General features: G+C 39.2%; 1 protein-coding gene across 3 annotated transcripts; it reads right to left on the reverse strand.

Annotated features, from left to right (window-relative positions):
- Positions 1 to 538: 538 nt before the first annotated feature.
- LOC122555532 (cysteinyl leukotriene receptor 2-like) lies at positions 539 to 20,029 on the reverse strand. Of its 3 annotated transcripts, none has more exons than XM_043701553.2 (3): positions 19,996 to 20,029; positions 19,819 to 19,863; positions 539 to 3,350 (listed from the first exon to the last, which is right to left on the reverse strand). In XM_043701553.2, exon 3 carries the CDS (start codon positions 3,312 to 3,314, stop codon positions 2,340 to 2,342), a length of 975 nt encoding a protein of 324 aa, XP_043557488.1. In that variant the 5' UTR covers positions 3,315 to 3,350; positions 19,819 to 19,863; positions 19,996 to 20,029; the 3' UTR covers positions 539 to 2,339. The 3 variants fall into 3 exon arrangements, with proteins under 3 accessions (XP_043557488.1, XP_043557489.1, XP_087848539.1); XM_043701554.2 differs by having other exon boundaries at positions 19,819 to 19,877; positions 19,996 to 20,027; XM_087992413.1 differs by lacking the exons at positions 19,819 to 19,863; positions 19,996 to 20,029 and adding an exon at positions 17,085 to 17,200.
- Between the last annotated feature and the right edge of the window lie 3,374 nt (positions 20,030 to 23,403).

Consider the following 23,403-nt stretch of genomic DNA (forward strand, 5'->3'; position numbering starts at 1 on the left):
TTGTTGGCATGGACAAGTTGGACTGAAGGATCTGTTACGATGCTGTACATTTCTGTGACCTAAGACTCTATTTATATTAATGTTGTGACAAGTGGAGTGGTTGGGCTAGAAATATAATGCGCTATTCGAACCTTAGTCATAACATTGGCAGCTAACATAAAAGGCATTTAATAGTAAGAAGCTGGTAAAAGGAGGAGTGAGCACTTTTAAGGATCAAAAATAGACTTACAAAAGGAGGCAGACAACTTGATTGAGGTATTAAATGAATACTCTGCATCTGTCTTTACCAAGGAAGAATGTTATACCCAGGGCTTGATGAAATTGGAAATTTAGTCATTATAGTGGTTTAAAATTGATAGAGGAGGCATTGGATAATTGGTCAGTATATAAAGTTAACAAGGTACCAGGACCAAATTAAATGTATCCAAAGAAACTGAGGGAAGTGAGAATAAAAGCTGCGGAGGCATTGGTCACAATTTTCCAGTCTTTCTCAGAGTCAGGAGTGGTATCAGTGACTGAAGAATTGGAAACATTTTGCCGTTATTCAAAAAACTTTATTCATATAGACACAGAGTACAAAAGCAAGAAGTTTCATTTGAACTTGTATAAGATACTAATACAACCTCAAGTGGATTATTGCTTTCAGTTCTGGGCATCACATTTCAGAAAGGACCTGAAGCCATTGGAGACAATGTAGAGAAGTTTTCCGAGATTAGTTCCATGGATGAATAATTTTTATTATGTACATTAGAGAACTTGGAACGGTTAAGCTGAGATCTCGTAGATATTAAAATTTGTGAGAGATCTGGACAGAATAAAAAACAGAGGCATGTTTTCCCACTTGTGAAAGGATTGACCACAGGAGAGTACAGATTCAAAATAATCTGTAAAAGAAACAAAAGTGATATGAGAAAGATTTTTTCACACGAAGCGTAGTTAGGGGAATGTGTTGCCAGAAAGTATGGTGCAGGCAGATTCAATCAGCATATTCAAAACAGAAATAGATGGTTATCTGGAAAATAATAATATGCAGGTTTTCAGAGAGAAGGCATGAGCATTGCATCAAGTAATATATTCATTTGGAGAGCTGGTGCACACATGATAGACTGAATAGCCTCCTTCTGCATTGTAAGAGTCCTATGATTTTGTGATTCTGCGTTAAGGAATTTGCATAGACGTGAGGGAAATGATCTTGTAGGCGATGTTAGATTGCTCCACAAAGAACCTGCATAGACTCCATGTGCCAAATGGTTTTCTTCTGTACTGTCATAACTCCATAACTTGATGGCACCTATACAAACTCTCCTCCTACTTTCTAAAAAAAAGTTTAATCTAGCCATCAATTTGCTGACTGCGATTTACTAACTCACTGTGCAGAAACTTATCATGTATTTCATCATGGTTATGGTCCAATGTAATACACCACAGTTCAGAGTTACAAATCTGACACTTGTGTTCTATAAAATTATTGTTGAAGGATTTTGGACTTTCCAAGAATGTCTTTTAATACCTGGTTTTAAAAAAGAATAAAAGAATATATTTGTAAATCTTGATCACTTTCTGAAGAATCACTGAATTATTAATTTAAGCAAAGATCAGAATGCTAAAAACTTAAATTATCGCCTCATTTCAAAATTGATCATGTTTACTACTTACTGCTTGGGTAGAGTTTTTCTCAGACAGTTAGTAAGGTATGACATTGAGGGAGGTCTGAGGAATTGATAGAAAACAATGTTTGCAACTGCGAAATAGATATCAAAGTTGGAAGAACAGATAAATTATTAGTGTTGGAATTGAAAATAATTGAAATATGGTATTATATTGTGATCAAAAATGATATCTTACATTTATATAGCATTTTTAACAGCACATAAAGACACATAATGAGACATTAGGGCAGATGAGCAAAAACTTGGTTAAAAAGGACATTTTAAATACGTTTTAAAGGTGATAGAGAGGTAGTAAGGTGGAGATGTGGAATGAGAGGATTCAACAGCAGGTTTAAAGGAAAACATAAAGACCAGTTCATTCTAAAAGCAATTCAACGAAACATGACATTGCAATTGGACAACATAGAAAATAAACACTATTATCCAAAGACAAAAATGAATTAATCAGTTCTTAAATCTGGTGTTGTATACAGCAGAAGAATGTTGCATGAGGAGTATTATTTTCTTCAAATAAAAACTGCCATGCCTGTTAGTCAAATTATTTTGTGGTAGAAAATAATTACAATATATCCCTTTAACTTTGACTTTTTACATCATACGCAAGAGAAATCCTGCTCTCCAATTACTCCTGTAATAATAATGAGACATGAAGGTGAATTGTGTGGGGGTTCAGGTTTTACGCATCAAGGCAAGAGAGCCTCTGAATGTGGTCTTGATTGTGCTTCTCACCTTGCCTCGGAAGGTTTCTGCTGCAAAGTAATATAAAAGGGGGTCCAAACAGGGATTGATTACCACTGCACACAGGGTAACCACCAATGCTTTGTGAGTACAGCTGACCGAGGGTGAATTCTGCCTTGTGACAAGATAGACGGTTCGTAGAATGTGATAAGGCAGAAAACAGGTCAGAAATATAATCATTACGATAATAATCATTGCAATCGCTGTTTTGCGGGAGCGCTTTTGCTGGTGGCACTGTATTTCTGAAGTTAGCAAAGTCTTAACAACAAATATGTAGCAGACAGAGATAGTTAAGAAGGGAATAATGCAACCTACCACCAGGGAAAAGAAATTCATAGTAGATTCATTAGACATAGTACTATTTTCATTACTAATCCCATTGTTGAGTTCAAAGCATTTTGTTGTGTTCGAATCGTTTTGTTCATTCTTTTTAATTACAAAAGGAACGGTTGAGACTCCCACAAACACCCATATTGCGACACAAATGATTTGCACAGATCTAACAGATCTATACTTTAAAGCTTTCATTGGATGCACTACAGCGAAGTAGCGCAACACGCTCATCAGGGTCAGAAAGTAGATGCTGCAGTACATGTTGAGGTACAGAGCATAAGTCAGGAACATGCAGAAAGAAAATGGAAAGTCCCATTTGTTGTTATTCCAATAATAATGGACCCGCCAGGGCAACGTGCAGACAAAGAGCAGATCCGATATTGCTAGGTTCACCATGACGATGCTGAATGTAGTGTTCCTCTTGTATAATTTCAGTAATATGTATAAACAGAAGGCATTTTCAATGAATCCAAAGATAAATACGATGATATACGTTTGTATATAAATATTAGCTTTGAAGTTAGTAATGTTGCCGCATGAATCATTGTTCAGGTTATTGTTGTCGTTCACCATTCTTTGCTTTGAGAAAATCGGTACGATCAGACGTTTCTGTAGGAAGAAACCATTAATTATAATGATGGCAAATAGATGAAAGGTTAAGCATTTTTACAAATTGTTTTCATTTGATGCTAACATTAATTATATTCATAGTTACTTGAGTGTCGCCAAGGATATCATTCAGAGTCATAGAGTCATAGAGATGTACACCACGGAAACAATCCAACTGGTTCATGCCGACGAGATATGTGAACCTAATCTAGTCCCATTTGCCAGCACTTGGTCCATATCCCTCTAAACTCTAGGTTCATATTCATATACCCATCCAGATGCTTTTTAAATGCTGCAATTGTGCCAGCCTTCACCATTTCCTCTGGCATCTAATCTCACACACACACCATCCTCTGTGTGAAAAAGTTGCCCCTTAGGTCCCTTTTATATCTTTCTCCTCCCACTCTAAACCTATGCCTTCTATTTCTGGACTCCCCCACCCCAGGGAAGAGACTTTGTCTATTTATCCTATCCATGCCCCTCATGATTTTATAAACCTCTATAACGTCACCCCTCAGCCTCTGACGACCCAGGGAAAACAGCCCCAGCCTATTCACCCTCTCCCTATAGCTCAAACCCTCCAATCCTGGCAACAATTTCTTCTTTGCAATGCTGTCTCTGGCAAAGTTTGAAATGAAATGTTTATTTTATTTTGACATTTATGTGTAATAAACTTATATTGACTTATTAATAATTTATTTGCTTTACAACATAAGTCATTTCCATTAACACTCAGGGGTAAGAACTTAGGAGGTGTATCTTGCCTAAGAAACTGGCCATTTTTTGACAGGTTTAATGGTGGCGTTCTCGCTGTGATGCTTAACAAGTTTTCTCATGCAGTTATTCCAAATTGCCTCATTACCTATGCATCATACCTATGCATTGCAGGTGGCACAGTGGCTCTGTGGTTAGCACTGCTGCCTCACAGTGCCAGGAACCTGGGTTCGATTCCTGCCTCGGGTGATTATCTGTGTGGAGTTTGTATATTCTCCCCGTGTCTGCGTGGGTTTCCTCCAGGTGCTCCGGTTTCCGCCCACAATCACAAAGATGTGCAATCACAATTGGCCATGCTAAATTGTCTATAGTGTTAGGTGCATTAGTCAGGGGTAAATATAGGGTAGGGAAATGGGCCTGGGTGATTTATTCATCCGAGGGTTGGTGTGGACTTGGGCCATAGGGCCTGTTTCCATACTACAGGGAATCTAATCTAATCATACTCCAATGCGACCCTGTTCATTATATTCTACTATTTGCCATCGATGGAAGTTTTTGCCACTGCTGAGACATCCTGAGACCCCTGGCACCAGCACGATATTTCAAAAAGCAGTCTGGAGTTGCCCTTCTCAGTTCATTTTATTTGACTTGGATGTGGCAGACAAGAAATTTGGCACCCTGCTTTGGGGATTCTAGAAGTCCTGGTGGTGTTAGAGAGATGTCCCCTCCCCTCAGAATTGGCAAAGGATACTATGACAGCAGACCTAGCCAGGCTGCTCTGAGGATGCCACCTGAGTCAGTGCAGTGCATTGCAGTGCAGAGGAATTCACAGTAATGCCACAAGGTCAATGACCTTCTCCGCTCCTCCAGGACAAACGTTACAATCTGTCTACGACCTCACTCCATCTATTTATGTGAGTTCAAAGGCCTGAAGAAGAGTCATACTGGACCCAAAACATTAACAGTGTCTGTCTCCATTGATACCACCAGACATGCTGTGTTTCTTCAGCTGTTTATTTTTACTTCAAATCTCCAGCATCCACAGTATTTTGCTCATATTATTTCACAAGCAATTGCTTATTTTTCATTTATCAGAGCTGTTTAAGGCAGGGCTCCTAAGCATTATTCTTTAAGCTTGGAATGAAGTTCAAGAACACATGCTTCAGTCAATATTATTGAGGGACACCTACAGAATTTATTCCATCATATTCATCACTTCTGCCTTGTAGATGGTGGGCTGGTTTTAAGGACTCAGCAAGTGAGTTACAACGCCACAGAAATCCCAGCCTTTGGTCTGCTTTTCTAGATGCAGTATTTATATGCCTGGTCCAATTATATTTCCATGGGGTTGTAGTGAATTTTCAGAGCCCATACTTCTGACCAATGCAAGTGATTCACAGTCCACTAATTTTTTTTCACTACCGAAGAAGTTTCAATTGTCCCTTGTTGGTACCTCATTATTGTTGGTGTTCATCATTATCGTTTCTTTGTCTCCCTCCCTTTATTATGTTTTTCTTTGTATTCCTCTTTATTAATCTTTCTCTGGTCTTTTCATGCTGTTTTGTTCTCTTCTGTAACTTCCCATCTGTAAGTTTTTACTTTTCTCTGTCTGTCATACATCTCACACTCTTGTCAGTCCACTCTTGTTTCCAATTATTTTACCTTATAATCCAAGTCAGTATTTAGAAGTCTGGGCACAGATGAAGCCAAGAGACATGGATTGGTCTCTTGTAAGCACATAGTTAATATCAAACAGTACAAAACTGACATTTTCCAATATATCATTATCAGGAACAGTTCGTAGTATTGATTAACATATTTAAAAACTCCCAATTATATGACAACAAAACAGGGATAGTCATTTCTCACACCTTATGATGCAGGCAAAACACTTGATTACATCATTTTTTTTCCATAGCTGTATTTCCCTGGATTGGTTGCTAGGCTTTCACCTGAAGTTACAACTTGAGAGGCATCATTCCATATCAACCATGGGTGACCAGGAGACTCTTTTTTGGTACCAGCCATAGGCTTATTGAAAAGTTTTTAAAGTCAGTTATAAACCTGTTTTGCCATGTCATGTTGCACCTTCTGTGGCCATTGGGTGCTGGAGTGGGACTTGAGTGCACAGTTTCTAGCTTCGAGGCGAGGACACACTACTCACTACACCACAAAACCTTGCTTTTTCTCGCTACTTTATCATATGAGGTTATAATTTTTACAATTTACTTTTGAGATATTACATCAAAGACCTCAACATTAAATGCCTCATAGATAGTACAAATATAATCACAAATTTTGGAACTTATAAAACTTTGCTATTTTACAATAATTTGTCTGTGACCACAATAATGACAGGGAAGTAAAGATGAGGATATGCAATGTGAAATTCGCAGTGACCAAAACTAATTTTCCATTCATTCAAATTCTTTTTCTGCATACCAAACAATGCGAACAGCTGGACATGTAAATTAAGCTCATTAAAAGCTATGATTACAATAAATTATGTTTATAAAAATATAATCCCTTGCTGCTGAGAAGGAAATGGTGCATTTGAATGAAAATGCGGGCTACGTTACCGACTTAAAACAAGTCGGTAACAGACAGCGGATCAGACAGCCTCCATGGGTAGAGAGCAAACAATGATCGAGTCTAGATGACAGTCCCACTGGGATGGGAGGAGGGGCGAGAGGATATGATAGCATGTAACAAGTTAAAAGATAAGGGAAGAAATGAGAGTTGGTTAACAATTTGAAGGTTTTGAACTCAATATTAAGTCCAGAAGGCTGTAAAGTGCCTAGTCTGAAGATGAGATGTCGTTCCTCTAGTTTGCACTGTGATTCACTGGAACACTGCAGCATGCCAAGGACAGACATGTGGGCATGTGAGCAGGACTCTGTGTTAAAATGACCGGCTATGGAAAGGTTGGGGACGTGCTTGCGCACAGACCAGAGGCGTTCCGCAAAGTGGTCATCCAGTCTGTGTTTGGTTTCTCCAATGTAGAGTAGGCCACATTGGGTGCTGCGAATGCAATACACAAGATTGGAGGAGGTACAGGTGAAATGACGCTTCACCTGGAAAGACTGTTTAGGTCCTCAGATGGTGAGCAGAGAGGTGGTGAATGAGCAGGTATTACACCTTCTACCGTTACATGGGAAGGTGTCGTGGGGATGGGGATGGTGTTGGTGGTTGCAGAATGGATTAGGGTGTCCCAGAGGGAATGATCCCTGCGAAATGCAAACAAGGGGGTGTGACTTAACATTATCTGACAGACATCAAAACATGTCATGAAATAGATTACTTGATTTTTATTTCACATTTATCAGCTCCATTTAATGAATGGCTGATAAAAGCTATTACTTATACCTGCAAAGATTGTTTAGTTAATGTGCTACAAACAGAGATATAATTAATTGCTTTTGCACAAATAGATACTTGAGGAATTTGACACAATTGGAGTGGCAAAGCCATTAGTGCCTTTTCTTTATTTTTCACCATTACCTTCTCAAGGGCAATTAGGGATGCCAGCAAAATTCAAATCTCAATAAACATTTTTAAAAAAGTCTTTAACATTGCTAAAAGGAGAAAAGAGGTTGAAGGTTTTCATCAAATTTATTTAAGTTCTATGTTCAAACATTTATTTAAACAAAAACTTCCTTTCCTGCATCAAATCTCATATTGCCTGAGAATTTTCACAGCATAGGTATTTATAGACTGTTGATTAGTCTTCAATTTGAAAAAAAAAATTAAATGTTCAACTTTCTGCTTCTGCTCAAAAGAAATTGAAATAATGTATTGGGATGATTTCCAGCAAATAAACCTCCTTTATTTAACATTATTTGAATGGCCATCATTATACAAACGGCAGTTGCTTCCTCACATAAAATGGGACAATTATAACAATGGAAAATTACTTGTTTGGAAACTGGCAGTGAAATAGATACAAAATAATCTTTAAAATTATCAGATTATTATTAAAGCTGAGTTTAATTGTTATATATCATTTTACAATGTTTACATGTATTCTAAGTTTGCATTTTTAAACATAACTTTACAGTGAAGATGTTTGGTTAGAAAAAGCACAACACAAATTTGAAAACATAAGTGCAGGAAAGTCAGAGGTGGTGCTAGTGCCAAACAGAGTTTGGGCATTAAATGCCCTCTAGAATCACGAAATCTACAGCACAGGAGTCCATTTAGCCTGTTGTGTCCATGCTATTCGTTGTAACAACATCTCAATTAGCCCCACTTTCTCCAACTTTTGCAGTAGCTGCAAGTTTTTCCTCCTCAGATAATTATCCAATTACTTTCTGAAATGCATGAGTGAATCTACCACCACTATACTCTGAATCAGTGTCTGTCATATCCTAAATAATTACTGCATAAAAACACTTTTCCTTATCACATACATGTTTCATTTGTCAATTAAATTAAATCATTGCCCTCTGGTTCTCAACCCCTCGGGCAATGAAAATTTTCACAATTTACTCTTTCAGATATTTGATGATTTTGATCCTTTATATGTAATTTCCTTTCAGTCTTCTCTTTCCAAGGAAAGTAGGCCCATTTTCATCAAATTATCCACAAAACTGAAGTCTATCATCTTCAGAGATGTTAAAACCTTTTTTGCTACCTCTCCAATGCCATTGCATTCTTAATGGACTGCGCTACTTAAAATCAAAGAGAACACTTCTATTGAGGGTAACTGTTTCATAAAGATTTCTCATAATTTATTTGCTTTCTTTAACTGTATGCTTTTGTTGATAAAGTCTAGGATCCTGTGTGTTTTAGAACTGCTTGTTTAATATGACTTGCCATAATCAATGATTTTTGCACATTTACATGGAATCACAGAATTATTACAATACAGGAGACCATTTTACCCATCATGTCGTCACCAGTTCTCTGAATGAACAATTCATGTAGTGCCACTCTCCCACCTTTTCTAACCCAATAACCTTATATATGCTTCCCTTTCATGTATCAATCTAATTCCCTTTTGAATGTTTCAGTTGAATCTACCACTACCATAGACTCAGATACAGCATTCCAGATTTTAACTATTCATTGTGTCGCAAAGAATTTTCTCACATTGTTTTGACTGCTTTATCTAATTACTTCTCATTCTTGATCCTTTCAACCGTGGGGACAGTTTCTCCTTAACTACACTGTCCAGGTCCCTCATGAGCTTCAGCACCACAATCAGATGGCCTCTTAGTCTTTTTCTCTAAAAGGAAAACAATCTTAACTTCTCCAAACAATCTATATAATGAAATTCCTCAAAGTTATAACTGTTTTGGTGAAACTTATCTGCACTGTCTCCAATGCCTTCATATCCTTCCTAAAATGTGAAGTATTTGTGAAATAGTTGCAATACTCAAGTGTTTTACAAGTTCAGCGCATCCTCCTTGCTCTTGTTGTACTCTATACTCCAGTAATGAATCTTGGATATTGTATTCTTTATTAACTGGTCTGTCAACAGTCCTACCATCTTCAATGACTAAAGCACATATGCCAATACCCACGTCCCTCTGCACCTGTATCCCATTTAGTGTCTGCTCTTTATTTTGGATTGTCTCTTCATGTTCTTCCTACCTAACTGAATTAATTCACACTTCTCTGTCTTGAAATTCAGCAGAACATGAGCATACAAAATAGGGGCAGAAGTAGACCATTTTGTCACTCAGGCCTGCTCCACCATTCAATAAGGTCATGGCTGGAATGGGTGGGAAGGTGGCAGATATTTCTTCTTGTGGGTCAGTTCAGATCAGAACTATGGTCACTGTTCTGAAATTAGGGGTTGCCACCTAAGGACAGAGATGACAAGAATTTTTTTCTTCTTGTGAGTTGTTAAATTTTGAAATTCTCTGCCTCAGAAGACAGTGGATGCGAGGTTATTGAATATTTTCAAGGCACATGCAGAGAGACTTGTGTTAGGTAGGGGTATCAAGGATCATTGGGGGTAGAATGTGGCAACACATGATCTTTGTTTTGCATCTGTGTCACATTGATGCCTGTTTATTTCCCCTCATTGTCAAATCGCTATTTTTCCAGTCTTCTTTGAAATCCACACCTGAGCTACACATGATCCCATGGACTTAGCTTCAGCTGCCCATCTGTGATTAAACATCACTTTCAACAATATTTCGAATTGAATACTATTAAAAGAATGGAATGCATTCAGAGGGCGCCTGCACTATCTGCCTATTTTTGTTTGCCTGCCTGATGGTCACCCATTCTCTCTCTCCTTCTACGTACTTTTAAGCTGTTGATCACATTTGTACATGTACTATCCACTACAACTTCATGGATGCACTACAGTATTGCCATCTGCAGCTCATGTTCCCAAACTCCCAATATCACATTGCTATAATTGGTAAGACTTCCTGCAGAAATGGTTACTCTTGTTCTGGTGTTCTCACAGGATGTGCATTGTTGTGGTTGGAACAGTCCTGCTATTATTTTATTTATTAGTTACTGTTGCTACTGCTAATAACATTACCAATACTAATAAACCTTACTACTATAAATAAATATTACCAATTTTGATAAGTCCTACTAATAACTGATAGGTCTTATTAGTATGTAGTAATAAATCTTATATAAAAAGTAAAAATAAAAGATAATATCAGCGACTTACTTGTTACATCATATTATCATTTAATCATTTTACAGTTCTAATCAGCCAGTTGTTTAGACTGGATAGCTTCCTTTAGAATTATAGAAATATTGTCTTTCCTCATTCTTCCTATAGAAATATATCAGGTCACAGATGTCTGCTTAAATTTCATTGTCTATTTGTCTGTCCCTCCCACCTAATATTTTGAAATCTGCCACTAATTTCCTCACTGGTCATAATACTTTCCGATTTAGCTTTGAAATTGTTCCCTGTATGTTCACGCTTAGCTCATTGTTTAGGAGCAAGACAGGCAATGATCATAATACAGTCTTTGAGGACAACTACTGATACATTTATCTGTCAGAAAAACAAGTTTGCCACTATTCATTGTTGCCACTCAGCCAATTTCACACTGCCACTGTATCTTTTATGTCATGTGTTTCAGCTTTACTGAAACATCTGTTCCATGACTCTTTATCAATAGCTTTTTGCAGTTCACAAGTACTTACATCAGCCAGATTACCATCAGCATCCTTTCTATCAAATTCCTTAAATGTGACTACCCCTTAACACATCTCTACTGCTTTTTCTAATCATTCCTTATTTGTCCAAGCAGTTTGTAATTTTTTTCCGGATTATCATTTCTAAGCATTTCCATCACTGAGCTTAAACCAACTGGCCTGTAGTTACTTAATTTAGCTTCACAACATATTTTGAACAAGTATGTAACATTTGCACTTCTCCAGTCCACTGACAACATACCTGTATCAAAGAAGGATTGGAAAATTATTACAAGTGCTTCAACAATTTCCACCTTTTGTTCCTTCAATATCCTTAAACACAATTGAATCAGTGCTGGTGATTTCACATTTTAAATCCCCATTATTAGGGTGGTGGGAATCTGGAACTCACTGCCTGTGAGAGTGGGTGTAATTACTGAGGAAGGAATGTCATTATTGCTGAAAACCAAAATAAAGCCACAACGTGTCGTTTACATTGGGTAATCTAAGCCCGGAGTTTTGCAGATCCATTCTATTTTTTAAAAAAATTAATTTACCCATTTTTGAATATACCTGATCAGAGGTGTTATTGTACAACTCTGGAACAGGTGGCACTTGAACCCAGGCCCTCCGCTCTGGAGCAGGGACTGTACCCCTGTGCCACAAGAGGGTCCCCTGGAAGCAGTTTTCCTAATTAATCCTGTTCATAAATGTTACATGCCTCTGGAGCAGGTGGAACCTGAACCTTGTTCTCCTGATCCTGGGGTAGGGGTCTACCTCTGTACCATGAAAAGGCCCCTCCCAAAGTTTTAAAGGGCTAATGGTGATGAATTCTAGTGGGGCAGTCCAAGGGAACTCATACTCAGTGACCTCCATAAGGAGATTAATTAGTGATTGCCCAAGCACCTTGTAGAGATTATCATAGTGGTAGAGGAAAAAACCCTGATAACATTAAGAAGTATTGGATGTACACTTGCAATGCCAAGGCATACAATGCTACAGGTAAGTGCTAAAAAATTGAATTAGAGTAGTTATGTGGTTGCTTTTGACCACTGCAAATCTGATGGGCTGAGGGATCATTTTCTATGCTGTAGATCTCAATGATTTAGATTAGATTAGATTACTTACAGTGTGGAAACAGGCCCTTCGTCCCAACAAGTCCACACTGATCCGCCGAAGCGCAACCCATCCAGACCCATTCCCCTACATTTACCCCTTCACCTAACACTACAGGCAATTTAGCATGGCCAACTCACCTAACCTGCATATTTTTGAACTGTGGGAGGAAACCGGAGCACCCGGAGGAAACCCACGCAGACATGGGGAGAACGTGCAAACTCCACACAGTCAGTCACCTGAGGCGGGAATTGAACCCGGGTCTCTGACACTATGATTCTTTGACGTTTCAATTTTTAATCCTCCAGTATATCAACTATCTCCTCTTTCACTACTACTTCAGCAACATCTTCTTCCTTTGTAAAAGCAGGTGCAAAGCATTGATCTAGTGTTGCAGCTATGTCCAAGAATCAATTCCCCTATCGGATCCTCAATGTCCAAGAATCAATTCCCCTATCGGTTCCTTAATGGTAATAATACACCTTTATTACCCTTCTTATATTTATAAGCCTGTAGAAAATTCTTGCATTCACTTTTAAATTGGCTGTCAATCTATTTTCATACAATGTTTTGTCTGCTAATCTTTGATTCCAATTTACCTATGTCAGATCTGTCCTTGAGAGAAAGTGAGGACACAGATGCTGGAGAGTCAGAGTCGAAAAGTGTGGCGTTGGAAAAACACAGCAGGTCTGTTCCTTGCCATACTGAAATTAGGTGCCCTCCAATTAATTGTTTTTATTCTAGATTTTTCCTTGTCCTTTTCCACAGCCAACCTAAACCTTATGATATTACACTCACTATCCCCTAAATGCTCCTCTAATGACATGATCCATTTGTCTTATTTCATTCACCAGAAAGCAATTCAGCAATATGTCCTTTCTCTTCATCCAGAAACATACTATAGAAAATTCTACTTTACATATCTAGAAATTGCTCCCTCTCTCTGCTCTATGTGGATTATATGCCAATTAATATTAGGGTAACTAATGTTTTCAATTACAACAAAATGTTTTAAAGTCTCTGTAATTGTTTGCAACATTATTCCTCTTGGTGGCCTCTACAGTACACCCAATATTGTAATAGTATCTCCGTTGTTTCTTAATTCAAATCAAATAGATTCTATCCTTGCTATCTCTCTGTCCAATACTGTTATATTATCCTTCACTGTTATATGATCCTTAAGCAAAACTGCCACCTTTCCTCTTCTCTTTTGTTCCCTGACTTTCCTGAACACCTTAGAAACAGGTCAGTACCTAATCCTACCTTTGTCTGAACCAGGTCCCCATTATCACCACAACTTTGTGTCTATCAACAGCATTACTTGTTACTTCCTGTACAATTCACATACATGTCAAATAAACCCAACCTTTATTGCATATCCTCTTACTCTGGCTCTAACTCATCATTTTCTTGCTCACTCAAGAAGGTGGCAGATTAACCAGTGGCCGCCCTGAATCTTTACTCTGAACTCCTGGCCTTGATTGAGCCTAATTTTTGGTATTGCCACAATAACATAATTCTATAGTGTGGAGGTGCCGGTGTTGGACTGGAGTGGACAAAGTTAAAAATCACACAACACCAGGTTTTCGTCCAAAAGGTTTATTTGAAAGTACAAGCTTTTGAAGCACTACTCCTTCATCACGTAGCTAGTGAGACACATAGTAAAAGATAGAAAAATTGTCATACAGCTGATGCAATATATTAGACAAATAGAGTCATAGAGTCATAGAGATGTACAGCATGGAAACAGACCCTTCGGTCCAACCCATCCATGCTGACCAGATATCCCAACCCAATCTACTCCCACCTACAAGCACCCGCCTATATCCCTCCAAACCCTTCCTATTCATATACTCATCCAAATGCCTTTTAAATGTTGCAATTGTACCAGCCTCCACCACTTCCTCTGGCAACTCATTCCACACATGTACCACCCTCTGCATGAAAAGGTTGCCCCTTAGGTCCCTTTTATATCTTTCTCCTCCCACTCTAAACCTATGCCTTCTATTTCTGGACTCCCCCACCCCAGGGAAGAGACTTTGTCTATTTATCCTATCCATGCCCCTCATAATTTTGTAAACCTCTATAAGGTAACCCCTCAGCCTCCGATGCTCCAGGGAAAATAGTCCCAGCCTGTTCAGCCTTTCCCTATAGCTCAAATCCACCAATCCTGGTCACATGCTTGTAAATCTTTTCTGAACCCTTTCAAGTTTCACAATATCTTCCCGATAGGAAGGAGACCAAAATTGCACGCAATATTCCAACAGTAGCCCAACCAATGTCTTGTACAGCTGCAACATGACCTCCCAACTTCTGTACTCAGTACTCTGACCAATAAAGGAAAGCATATCAAACGCCTTCTTCACTATCCTATTTACCACTTTCAAGGAACTATGAATCTGCACTCCAAGGTCTCTTTGTTCAGCAACACTCCCCAGGACCTTACCATTAAGTGTATAAGTCCTGCTAAGATTTGCTTTCCCAAAATGCAGCACCTCGCATTTACCTGAATTAAACTACATCCACCAGTTCCCATCCATTTGCCCATCTGATCAAGATCCTGTTGTAATCTGAGGTAACCTTCTTTGCTGTCCACTACACCTCCAATTTTGGTGTCATCTGCAAACATATTGACTACACCTCTTATGCTCACATCCAAATCATTTATATAAATCATGAAAAGTATTGGACCCAGCAGCGATCCTTGTAGCACTCCACTGGTCACAGGCCTCCAGTCTGAAAAACAACCCTCCACCACCACCCTCTGTGTTCTACCTTTGAGCCAGTTCTGTATCCAAATGGCTAGTTCTCTCTGTATTCCGTAAGATCTAACCTTGCTAACCAGTCTCCCATGGGGAACCTTGTTGAATGCCTTACTGAAGTCCATATAGATCACATCTACCGATCTGCCCTCAACAATCCTCTTTGTTACTTCTTCAAAAAACTCAATCAAGTTTATGAGACATGATTTCCCAAGCACAAAGCCATGTTGACTATCCCTAATCAGCCCTTGCCTTTCCAAATACATGTACATCCTGAGCCTCAGGATTCCCTCCAACAACTTGCCCACTACCGATGCCAGGCTCACTGGTCTATCGTTCCCTGGCTTGTTCTTACCACCCTTCTTAAACAGTGGCACCAAGTTAGCCAACCTCCAGTCTTCCAGCACCTCATCTGTGACTATCGATGATACAAATATCTCAGCAAGAGGCCCAGCAATCACTTCTCTAGCTTCCCATAGATATCTAGGGTACACCTGATCAGGTCATGGGGATTTATCCACCTTTATGCATTTCAAGACATCCAGCACTTCCTCCTTTGTAATATGGACATTTTTCAAGATGTCACCATCGATTTCTCTACATTTTATATCTTCCATATCCTTTTGCACAGTAAATATTGATGCAAAATATCCGTTTAGTATCTCCCCCATTTTTCTGCGGCTCTACACAAAGGCTGCCTTGCTGATCTTTGAGGGGCCCTATTCTCTCCCTAGTTACCCTTTTGTCCTTAATGTATTTGGATTCTCCTTAATTCTATTTGCCAAAGCTATCTCATGTCCCCTTTTTGCCCTCCTGATATCCCTCTTAAGTGTACTCCTACTGCCTTTTTCGATCTCTCCTGTCTATACCTAACATATGCTTCCTTCTTTTTCTTAACCAAACCCTCAATTTCTTTCGTCATCCAGCATTCCCTATAATTACCAGCCTTTCCTTTCACCTTAGCAGGAATATACTTTCTCTGGATCTTCGTTATCTCATTTCTGAAGGCATCCCATTTCCCAGCTATCCCTTTACCTGCGAACATCTGCCCCCAGTCAGTTTTTGAAAGTTCTTCTAGGAGAAAGTGAAGACTGCAGATGCTGGAGATCAGAGCTGAAAATGTGTTGCTGGAAAAGCACAGCAGGTCAGGCAGCATCCAAGGAGCAGGAGAATCGACGTTTCAGGCATGAGCCTGAAGAAGGCCCGAAACGTCGATTCTCCTGCTCCTTGGATGCTGCCTGACCTGCTGCGTTTTTCCAGCAACACATTTTCAATTTTGAAAGTTCTTGCCTAATACCATCAAAGTTGGCCTTTCTCCAATGTAGAACTTCAACTTTTAGATCTGGTCTATCCTTTTCCATCACTATTTTAAATCTAATAAAATTATGGTCGCTGGCCCCAAAGTGCTCCCCCACTGACACCTCAGTCACCTGCCCTGCCTTATTTCCCAAGAATAGGTCAAGTTTTGCACCTTCTCTAGTAGATACATCCACAAACTGAATCAGAAAATTGTCTTGTACACACTTAACAAATTCCACTCCATCTAACCCTTAACACTATGGCAGTGCCAGTCTATGTTTGGAAAGTTAAAATCCCCTACCATAACCACCCTATTATTCTTACAGACAGCTGAGATCTCCTTACAAGTTTGTTTCTCAATTTCCCCCTGACTATAAGGGAGTCTATAATACAATCCCAATAAGGTGATCATCCCTTTCGTATTTCTCAGTTCCACCCAAAAACTTCCCTGGATGTATTTCCAGAAATATCCTCCCTCAGTACGGCTGTAATGCTATCCCTAATCAAAAATGCCACTCCCCCTCCTCTCTTGCCTCCCTTTCTATCCTTCCTGTAGCATTTGTATCCTGGAACATTAAGCTGCCAGTCCTACCCATCCCTGAGCCATGTTTCTGTAATTGCTATGATATCCCAGTCCCATGTTCCTAACCATACCCTGAGTTCATCCGCCTTCCCTGTTAGGCCTCTTGCATTGAAATAAATGCAATTAATTTATTAGTCCTACCTTGTCTTTGCCTGCCCTGACTGTTTGACTCGCTTCAGTTCTCAACTATACCAGTCTCAGATTGATCTCTTTCCTCACCACCTTCATTGGCTTCAATTGATGTGGAGATGCCAGTGTTGGACCTGGGTGGACAAAGTTTAAAATTACACTACACCAGGTTATATTCGAACAGGTTTAGTCACCTGATGAAAGAGCAGCGCTTGGAAAGCTTGTACCTCCAAATAAACCTGTTGGACTATCACCTGGTGTTGTGTTATTTTTAACTCGGTTTCAATTGATTAATGTGTAAATCCACGAATTTCTTTCAAGTCGCTACCTCAGATAATTTAAGGTTTTCTCAGTACATCGAAAGAAAAGATGATACCTCAACTCAGACAATGCATTAAAGGTATGAGGTTAGGGTCTGCCTGTGTCCCATTCTAGAGTCAGACTGGTTTTATTTCCAAAATAGATATTTATAAAATGTCACATTGACTGCCTACAAATTGTGTGCTAGTTGAATAAAGTAGATTGTATCTGCAAATGCAAATTCACTGTGTGTGTGCGCGCATTTGTGGGAGAGAGTGCATGTGTGTGTACGTGCACGCTTGAGAGAACGTGTGCGTGAGTGTGCCGGAATGTAGCCTGCGAGAAACTGTGCATGAGAGTGTACAAGTGTGTGTGTGTGTGTGTATTTGTGTGAGAGAGAATGAGACAGAGAGAGAGAGAGAGAGAGAGAGAGCGTTTATATGAGAGAGGGTCTGTGTGTGTGCGAGAGTGTGTGTGTGTGTGTGTATGTGAGAGTGAATAATGTGGTGAGGTCACCTGTCGTGTAAGATGAACCCAAGGTCCTGGTTGAGGCCGTCCTCGTTCCATCACACTTGCGCATTTGCTCTCTTCAACAAACACACATTTGCCTACACACATACACACACACTCACACACACATACTCTCACTCTCTTTCTCACAACATGCACTCTCACTCTCACACTCTCTCTCTCTCACACACACACACGTCTATGGGGCAAATTTGTATTTGCAGATACAATCTATTTTGTTCAAAAAGTACACTATCTATGGGCAGTCAGTCAATGTGACATTCTATAAATATCTACTTTGCAAATAAAACCAGTCTGACTCTGGAATGGGGCACAGGCAGACTCTAACCTCACACCTTTAATGCATTGTTTGAACTGAGTTATCACCTTTTTTTTAAATATACTGATAAAACCTTAAATTATTTGGGATTTACATATTAATCAATCAAAACCTGTATCTAGATTCCAAGTGATTAAGGACTTAACAGCCATCTAGGTTTATCTCATACATTGCATCAGTTGTATCACACTTTTGCTTGGCCAGGGTGGCACGGTGGCACAGTGGTTAGCACTGCTGCCTCACAGCGCCAGAGACCCGGGTTCAATTCCCGCCTCAGGTGACTGACTGTGTGGAGTTTGCACGTTCTCCCCGTGTCTGCGTGGGTTTCCTCCGGGTGCTCCGGTTTCCTCCCACAGTCACAAAGATGTGCAGGTTAGATGAACTGGCCATGCTAAATTGCCCAAGTGTTAGGTAAGGGGTAAATGTAGGGGTATGGGTGGGTTGCGCTTCGGCGGGTCGGTGTGGACTTGTTGGGCCGAAGGGCCTGTTTCCACACTGTAATCTAATCTAATCTACTAAATGTTGTGTCCTATGTATCCTGTCCCACTAGCTACCTGATGAAGGAGCAATGCTCCAAAAGCTTGTATTGTCAAATAAACCTGTTGGACTATAAACTGGTGTCACGTTATTTTGGACATAATTCTATGTGGCAATATATATAAGCAACTGGAGTTCACCATCCTATTTGCCTTTATTTAAAAATTTGCTGATTTACCTCCATACAGTTTAAATCCACTCAAGTCTAATTTGCATCACATTCCTTCTGATCCTTCCAATTTCTGAATTACATTTTAGTAAACATTGAAACTTGGAAGAAAGGTTCTCTGTAATACATTCACAGGGAAAAAAAAGCTATTAGAAAAGAGTAAAACAAAGAGATCTGAATCTGTATGGTGTGCTACCAGCATATAAAGAGGAAACATTAAATAGAATTTAAGGATTTTTTAATCCCTAATTTTAAAGAATAAAATTATCTGACACTGTAAAGATCAGAAAATACACATTTTGTTTCTTCTAAAATAAACATATTTTACTTAATTTCAGACTCATGCTTGAAAGGGAAACCTGCAGCATACTGCCGAGGTAGACAGGATTTGCCTTAACAGCCAAGAGCAATCTGGTCAGGTTCTCAAGCTTACTAAATTAAATTCATTTAATTAAATGGCGCAAGAACCCCAAGAATGTTGTCTCAGAACACTTCACAAGTTTACTGTGTATTGCATTCAGACTTTACAAATGACAAAGTGTGTTGATGGTCCCAAGTGGACTTTACACGGAAACTCTGTGGCGTGAGGAGATAAACTAACATTGTTTATTTGTTCTGGTGGTGCTGACATTAATTAACTGCATCCTTGAATTAACTCACTTCCATTGCTGAAGTTAGAAAACAACAATGTTACAAACCAAGTTCCAAGCGCAATACTACCTTGAGTTCCATTAACTTGCACGTTTGCAGCTCTATTCAGCAAAAGAGTTAAGCTAAAGATATCTACAACGTACACACAAAACCAACATCCTTTCAACAAGTTTGGTTCATATAAATAACTTTAATGTAACCTAGCAATGGTTCTAATAACACATTTGAAATGTCCCTACCTTTGACCTAGAAGTCCGGGATCAAGTCTCACCTACTCCAGAGGTCTGTTAGAAAATATCTAAAACAAATTAGTCTTGTATTAACTGACGCAGAAAAATCAAAAATAAACAAGCTTCAAGACTTTAATATTTGACAATTCTCTTCAATTAAGTAAAGAGAAGGAGCTACAGTATTACCTGACCAAATTTCTTTCAGTGTGCAATGTGATGGTGAATCTCACTGAAATGGCACTGTTCAGCTAAGATGAACTAAGTTAAATTCACAGTGGAAATGACTTCATCAATTGCTTCTGACTCATTCAATAGCTGGAAGCTGAATAAATTAATTGAATAAATTAACTGAATAAACAGACTATCTTCAATAAGACAGCATTCTTTTTATTAAATTTCAGGAGCTTTTTGCTGTAGAATTCTCTTGGAGAAAGTGAGGACTGCAGATGCTGGAGATCAGAGTTGAGAGTGTGATGCTGGAAAAGCACAGCAGGTCAGGCAGCATATGAGGAAACATCCCTGATAAGGACTCTTGCCCAAAATGTCGATTCGCCTGCTCTTCGGATGCTGTGACCTGCTGTGCTTTTCCAGCACCACAATCTCGACTGTAGAATTCTCTTTTTGTTTTGTAAAGGTGCTAACAATGAAATTCAGTACCTGCATCAGCCACCCTCAGTGGAGAAGAAAGAGAAAGATAAAAACACAAAAGGGAATACAAATTTGAGGTGTTATTGAGCCTAGAACTAGGTTTGTAACATTGGTGTTTGCTAACTTCAGCAATGGAGGTGAAGTTAATACAAGGATGTAGTACCTAATTCAGGTGAAACTACCGAATTCAGCCACCTTTGAACTGGACAGCTAGGACATTACTGACATCGAGGTTACCATGGGAAGGTTTGTGGCCCTTAGATTTTACAAGAAACTGATACTAAATACCACAAATTTGGTGTTAAGTTCACAGATGCATTCGACTTTATATTCAGATATATGAAGAACTACATTTAGATCTACAGTGGCCTTGGTGAAGAAATACTATCGACTTTGTACTGGGTTAGGCAAGGAAATATTTTAGGACTACAACAATTCAAATTGGCAGCTGAATAGGGTGCTTCATTAGGAACTGATCCTGTCCGTCTGTTTCTTTTTTGTTTCTTCTCTTTATTTTCTCTTCTGTGTTTTTTCTTCCTCTTTCTTCTCAGCCTTGGGCTCCCTGCCTGCCTCAGTGTGGGCTTGAACTCTCGGCCTCGGACACTTAGCCTTGGACTCTCGGCCTCGAACACCTAACCTCAGACTCTCAGCTTCAAACACCCGGCTATCGACTCCCACCTTGAACTCCTGGGCAAGGTGTCTTCTCAGCCTGGTATGTCAACTTGGCAGCTCCTCTGCCTGTCATAGCTTCCTCTCAGCCTGGTGTTGCAACCTCTTGACCCAACATGGTGTCCTCTCAGCCCGGCATGGCGGTGTCTCAGCAGTCTAGTGTGGCACTCTTTTGGCCCAGTATAGTGGTCTATCTGCCCAGCGTGGTGGTCTTTCAGCAGCCCATGGCAGTCTTTTGATCTGGCATGCCTCAGCATGGTCTTGCCATCCCAAGGTGATTCCAGAGCAGTCTCCAGTCTCGTGAACCTTGAGGTGAAACCCAGTGCATACTGGAGGCTAGGTGCCAGTGTGGACTGGTTTGGAAGGACCATCATTCTGAACTTATTATTTCTCTATTTCTTGTTTTTTTCTTAAGAACTTGGACTGAAGAATCTGTTCCTAGGCACCTTTATATCTAAGATGGCATCATAAGTGGCGACCTGAAAACTTTTCACTGTAATCATCTGAGTACATGTGACAATAAACCTAATTAAACTCATTCAATTCATTTATAATGGACAATATGAATGTAAGAAAAAGGAGAAGGGGCAGATCATAGATTCCATCAATTCTATTCTGCCAGTCAATATTATCATATCCTATCTGCTTTCCTATCTGATCCATACATTCCTTGATTCCCTGTGAGAAAAATAATTGATCTATCTTGACAGAAATATTTCAACCATGGCGTATCCACAACTCTCTGGGCAGAGATTTACAAAGGTTCACAATCTTGTGAATGAAGAAATGTCTCCTCAGCACAGTCCTAACTGATTGGCACCTTATTCTGAGATTGCACTTGAGTTCTAATTTTCCCAATTAGGAGAAACAACTTCACGGTGTTCATCCCACCAAGCTTCTTCAGAACTGTACATGTTTCAATATGATCACCTCTTATTCTAAGCTCCACATAATATGGGCCAATTTACTCAGACTGTCATCAAAGGACAACCCTCTTATCACAAGTACCAAACTGATGAAGGTTTACCACATTGCCCGCAATGCAAGTACCTGTACATTCTTACTTAAATATGGAGACCCAAGCTGTGTACAATCATCGAGATGTTGTCTCCAGGTGTAGCCATAACCTTCTACAACTGCAGCAAGACTTGACTTATACTCCAATTCTTATACAATAAAGGACTTCTTAATTGCTTGCTATATGTAAACACTAAGTTTTATTTTCCTTATACGGATAAACCCAAACTCATCTGATCATCAACATTTGCAAGTTTCACACCTTTACAAAGTAATTACTTTCCTATTCTTACTAAAAGAGCGAATAAGTTCACATTTCACACATTATTGTTCATCTGCCACATTTAAAATGTCTACGTCTCTTTGCAGCTGCTTTGTATCCCCCTTTCTTCCATTGCCATTAGCTTTCTATCCTCAGCAAATTTAGTTACATTGCGCCTTGTTTCTTTCTATGTATACTTAGTATAGATTGTAAATGATGAGGAGGTGCCAGTGTTCGATGGGGGTGGACAAAGTTAAGAATCACACAACACCAGCTTATCGTCAAACAGGTTTTTTGGAGGTACTAGCTTTCAGAGAGCTGCTCCTTCATCAGGTAGCTAGTGGGGCAGGATCATAAGATACAGAATTTATAGCAGAAGATTATAGTGTCAAGCAATTGATATGATATATTGAACAAACTATTGTAAATAGCTAAGACCCCAGAGCTGATATTTACGCAGTCCATAAGTTACAGCCTGCCAATTTCAAAATACTCCATTTTGAACAAACTCCGTGTTTTGTTCATTACCCAATCCTCTATCCATGCTATTATCCCTTAGTCCATGAGTCCCTAATATGGATATTAGCCTTTGTACAACACCTTATCAAATGCCTTTTAGAAATCCAAATCTGACATATTCTAATTTCCTATTATCACCGTACAAGATACAACTTGAAGAACTGTAATAATTTTGTCAAACAGCATATTCCTTTTGTCTGATCATACTATCATTTTCCAAGTGCATTGTTGATTCTTACTTAATTCCAATATTTTACTTATGCTGATACTTGACTAACTGTCCTGTAGTTCCCTGCTTTCCCTTTCTCTCCTTTCTTGCAGCATGTATTTTCTAATTAATAATCCCTACAATCTTGTTTACAATCGAGAATTTTGGAAAATCATAACCACTGCACCTTTTTAAAATACTGGAATGTGTCGCACATGGGCTTAATAGTTATGTGCTAATAGCTAGAACATCATCAGTGATTTCAGATTAC

The sequence above is a fragment of the Chiloscyllium plagiosum genome, unplaced genomic scaffold, assembly GCF_037043375.1.
Source record: "Chiloscyllium plagiosum isolate Xiang-an unplaced genomic scaffold, Cpla_swu_hap1 HiC_scaffold_12, whole genome shotgun sequence".
NCBI classification, from domain to species: domain Eukaryota; kingdom Metazoa; phylum Chordata; class Chondrichthyes; order Orectolobiformes; family Hemiscylliidae; genus Chiloscyllium; species Chiloscyllium plagiosum.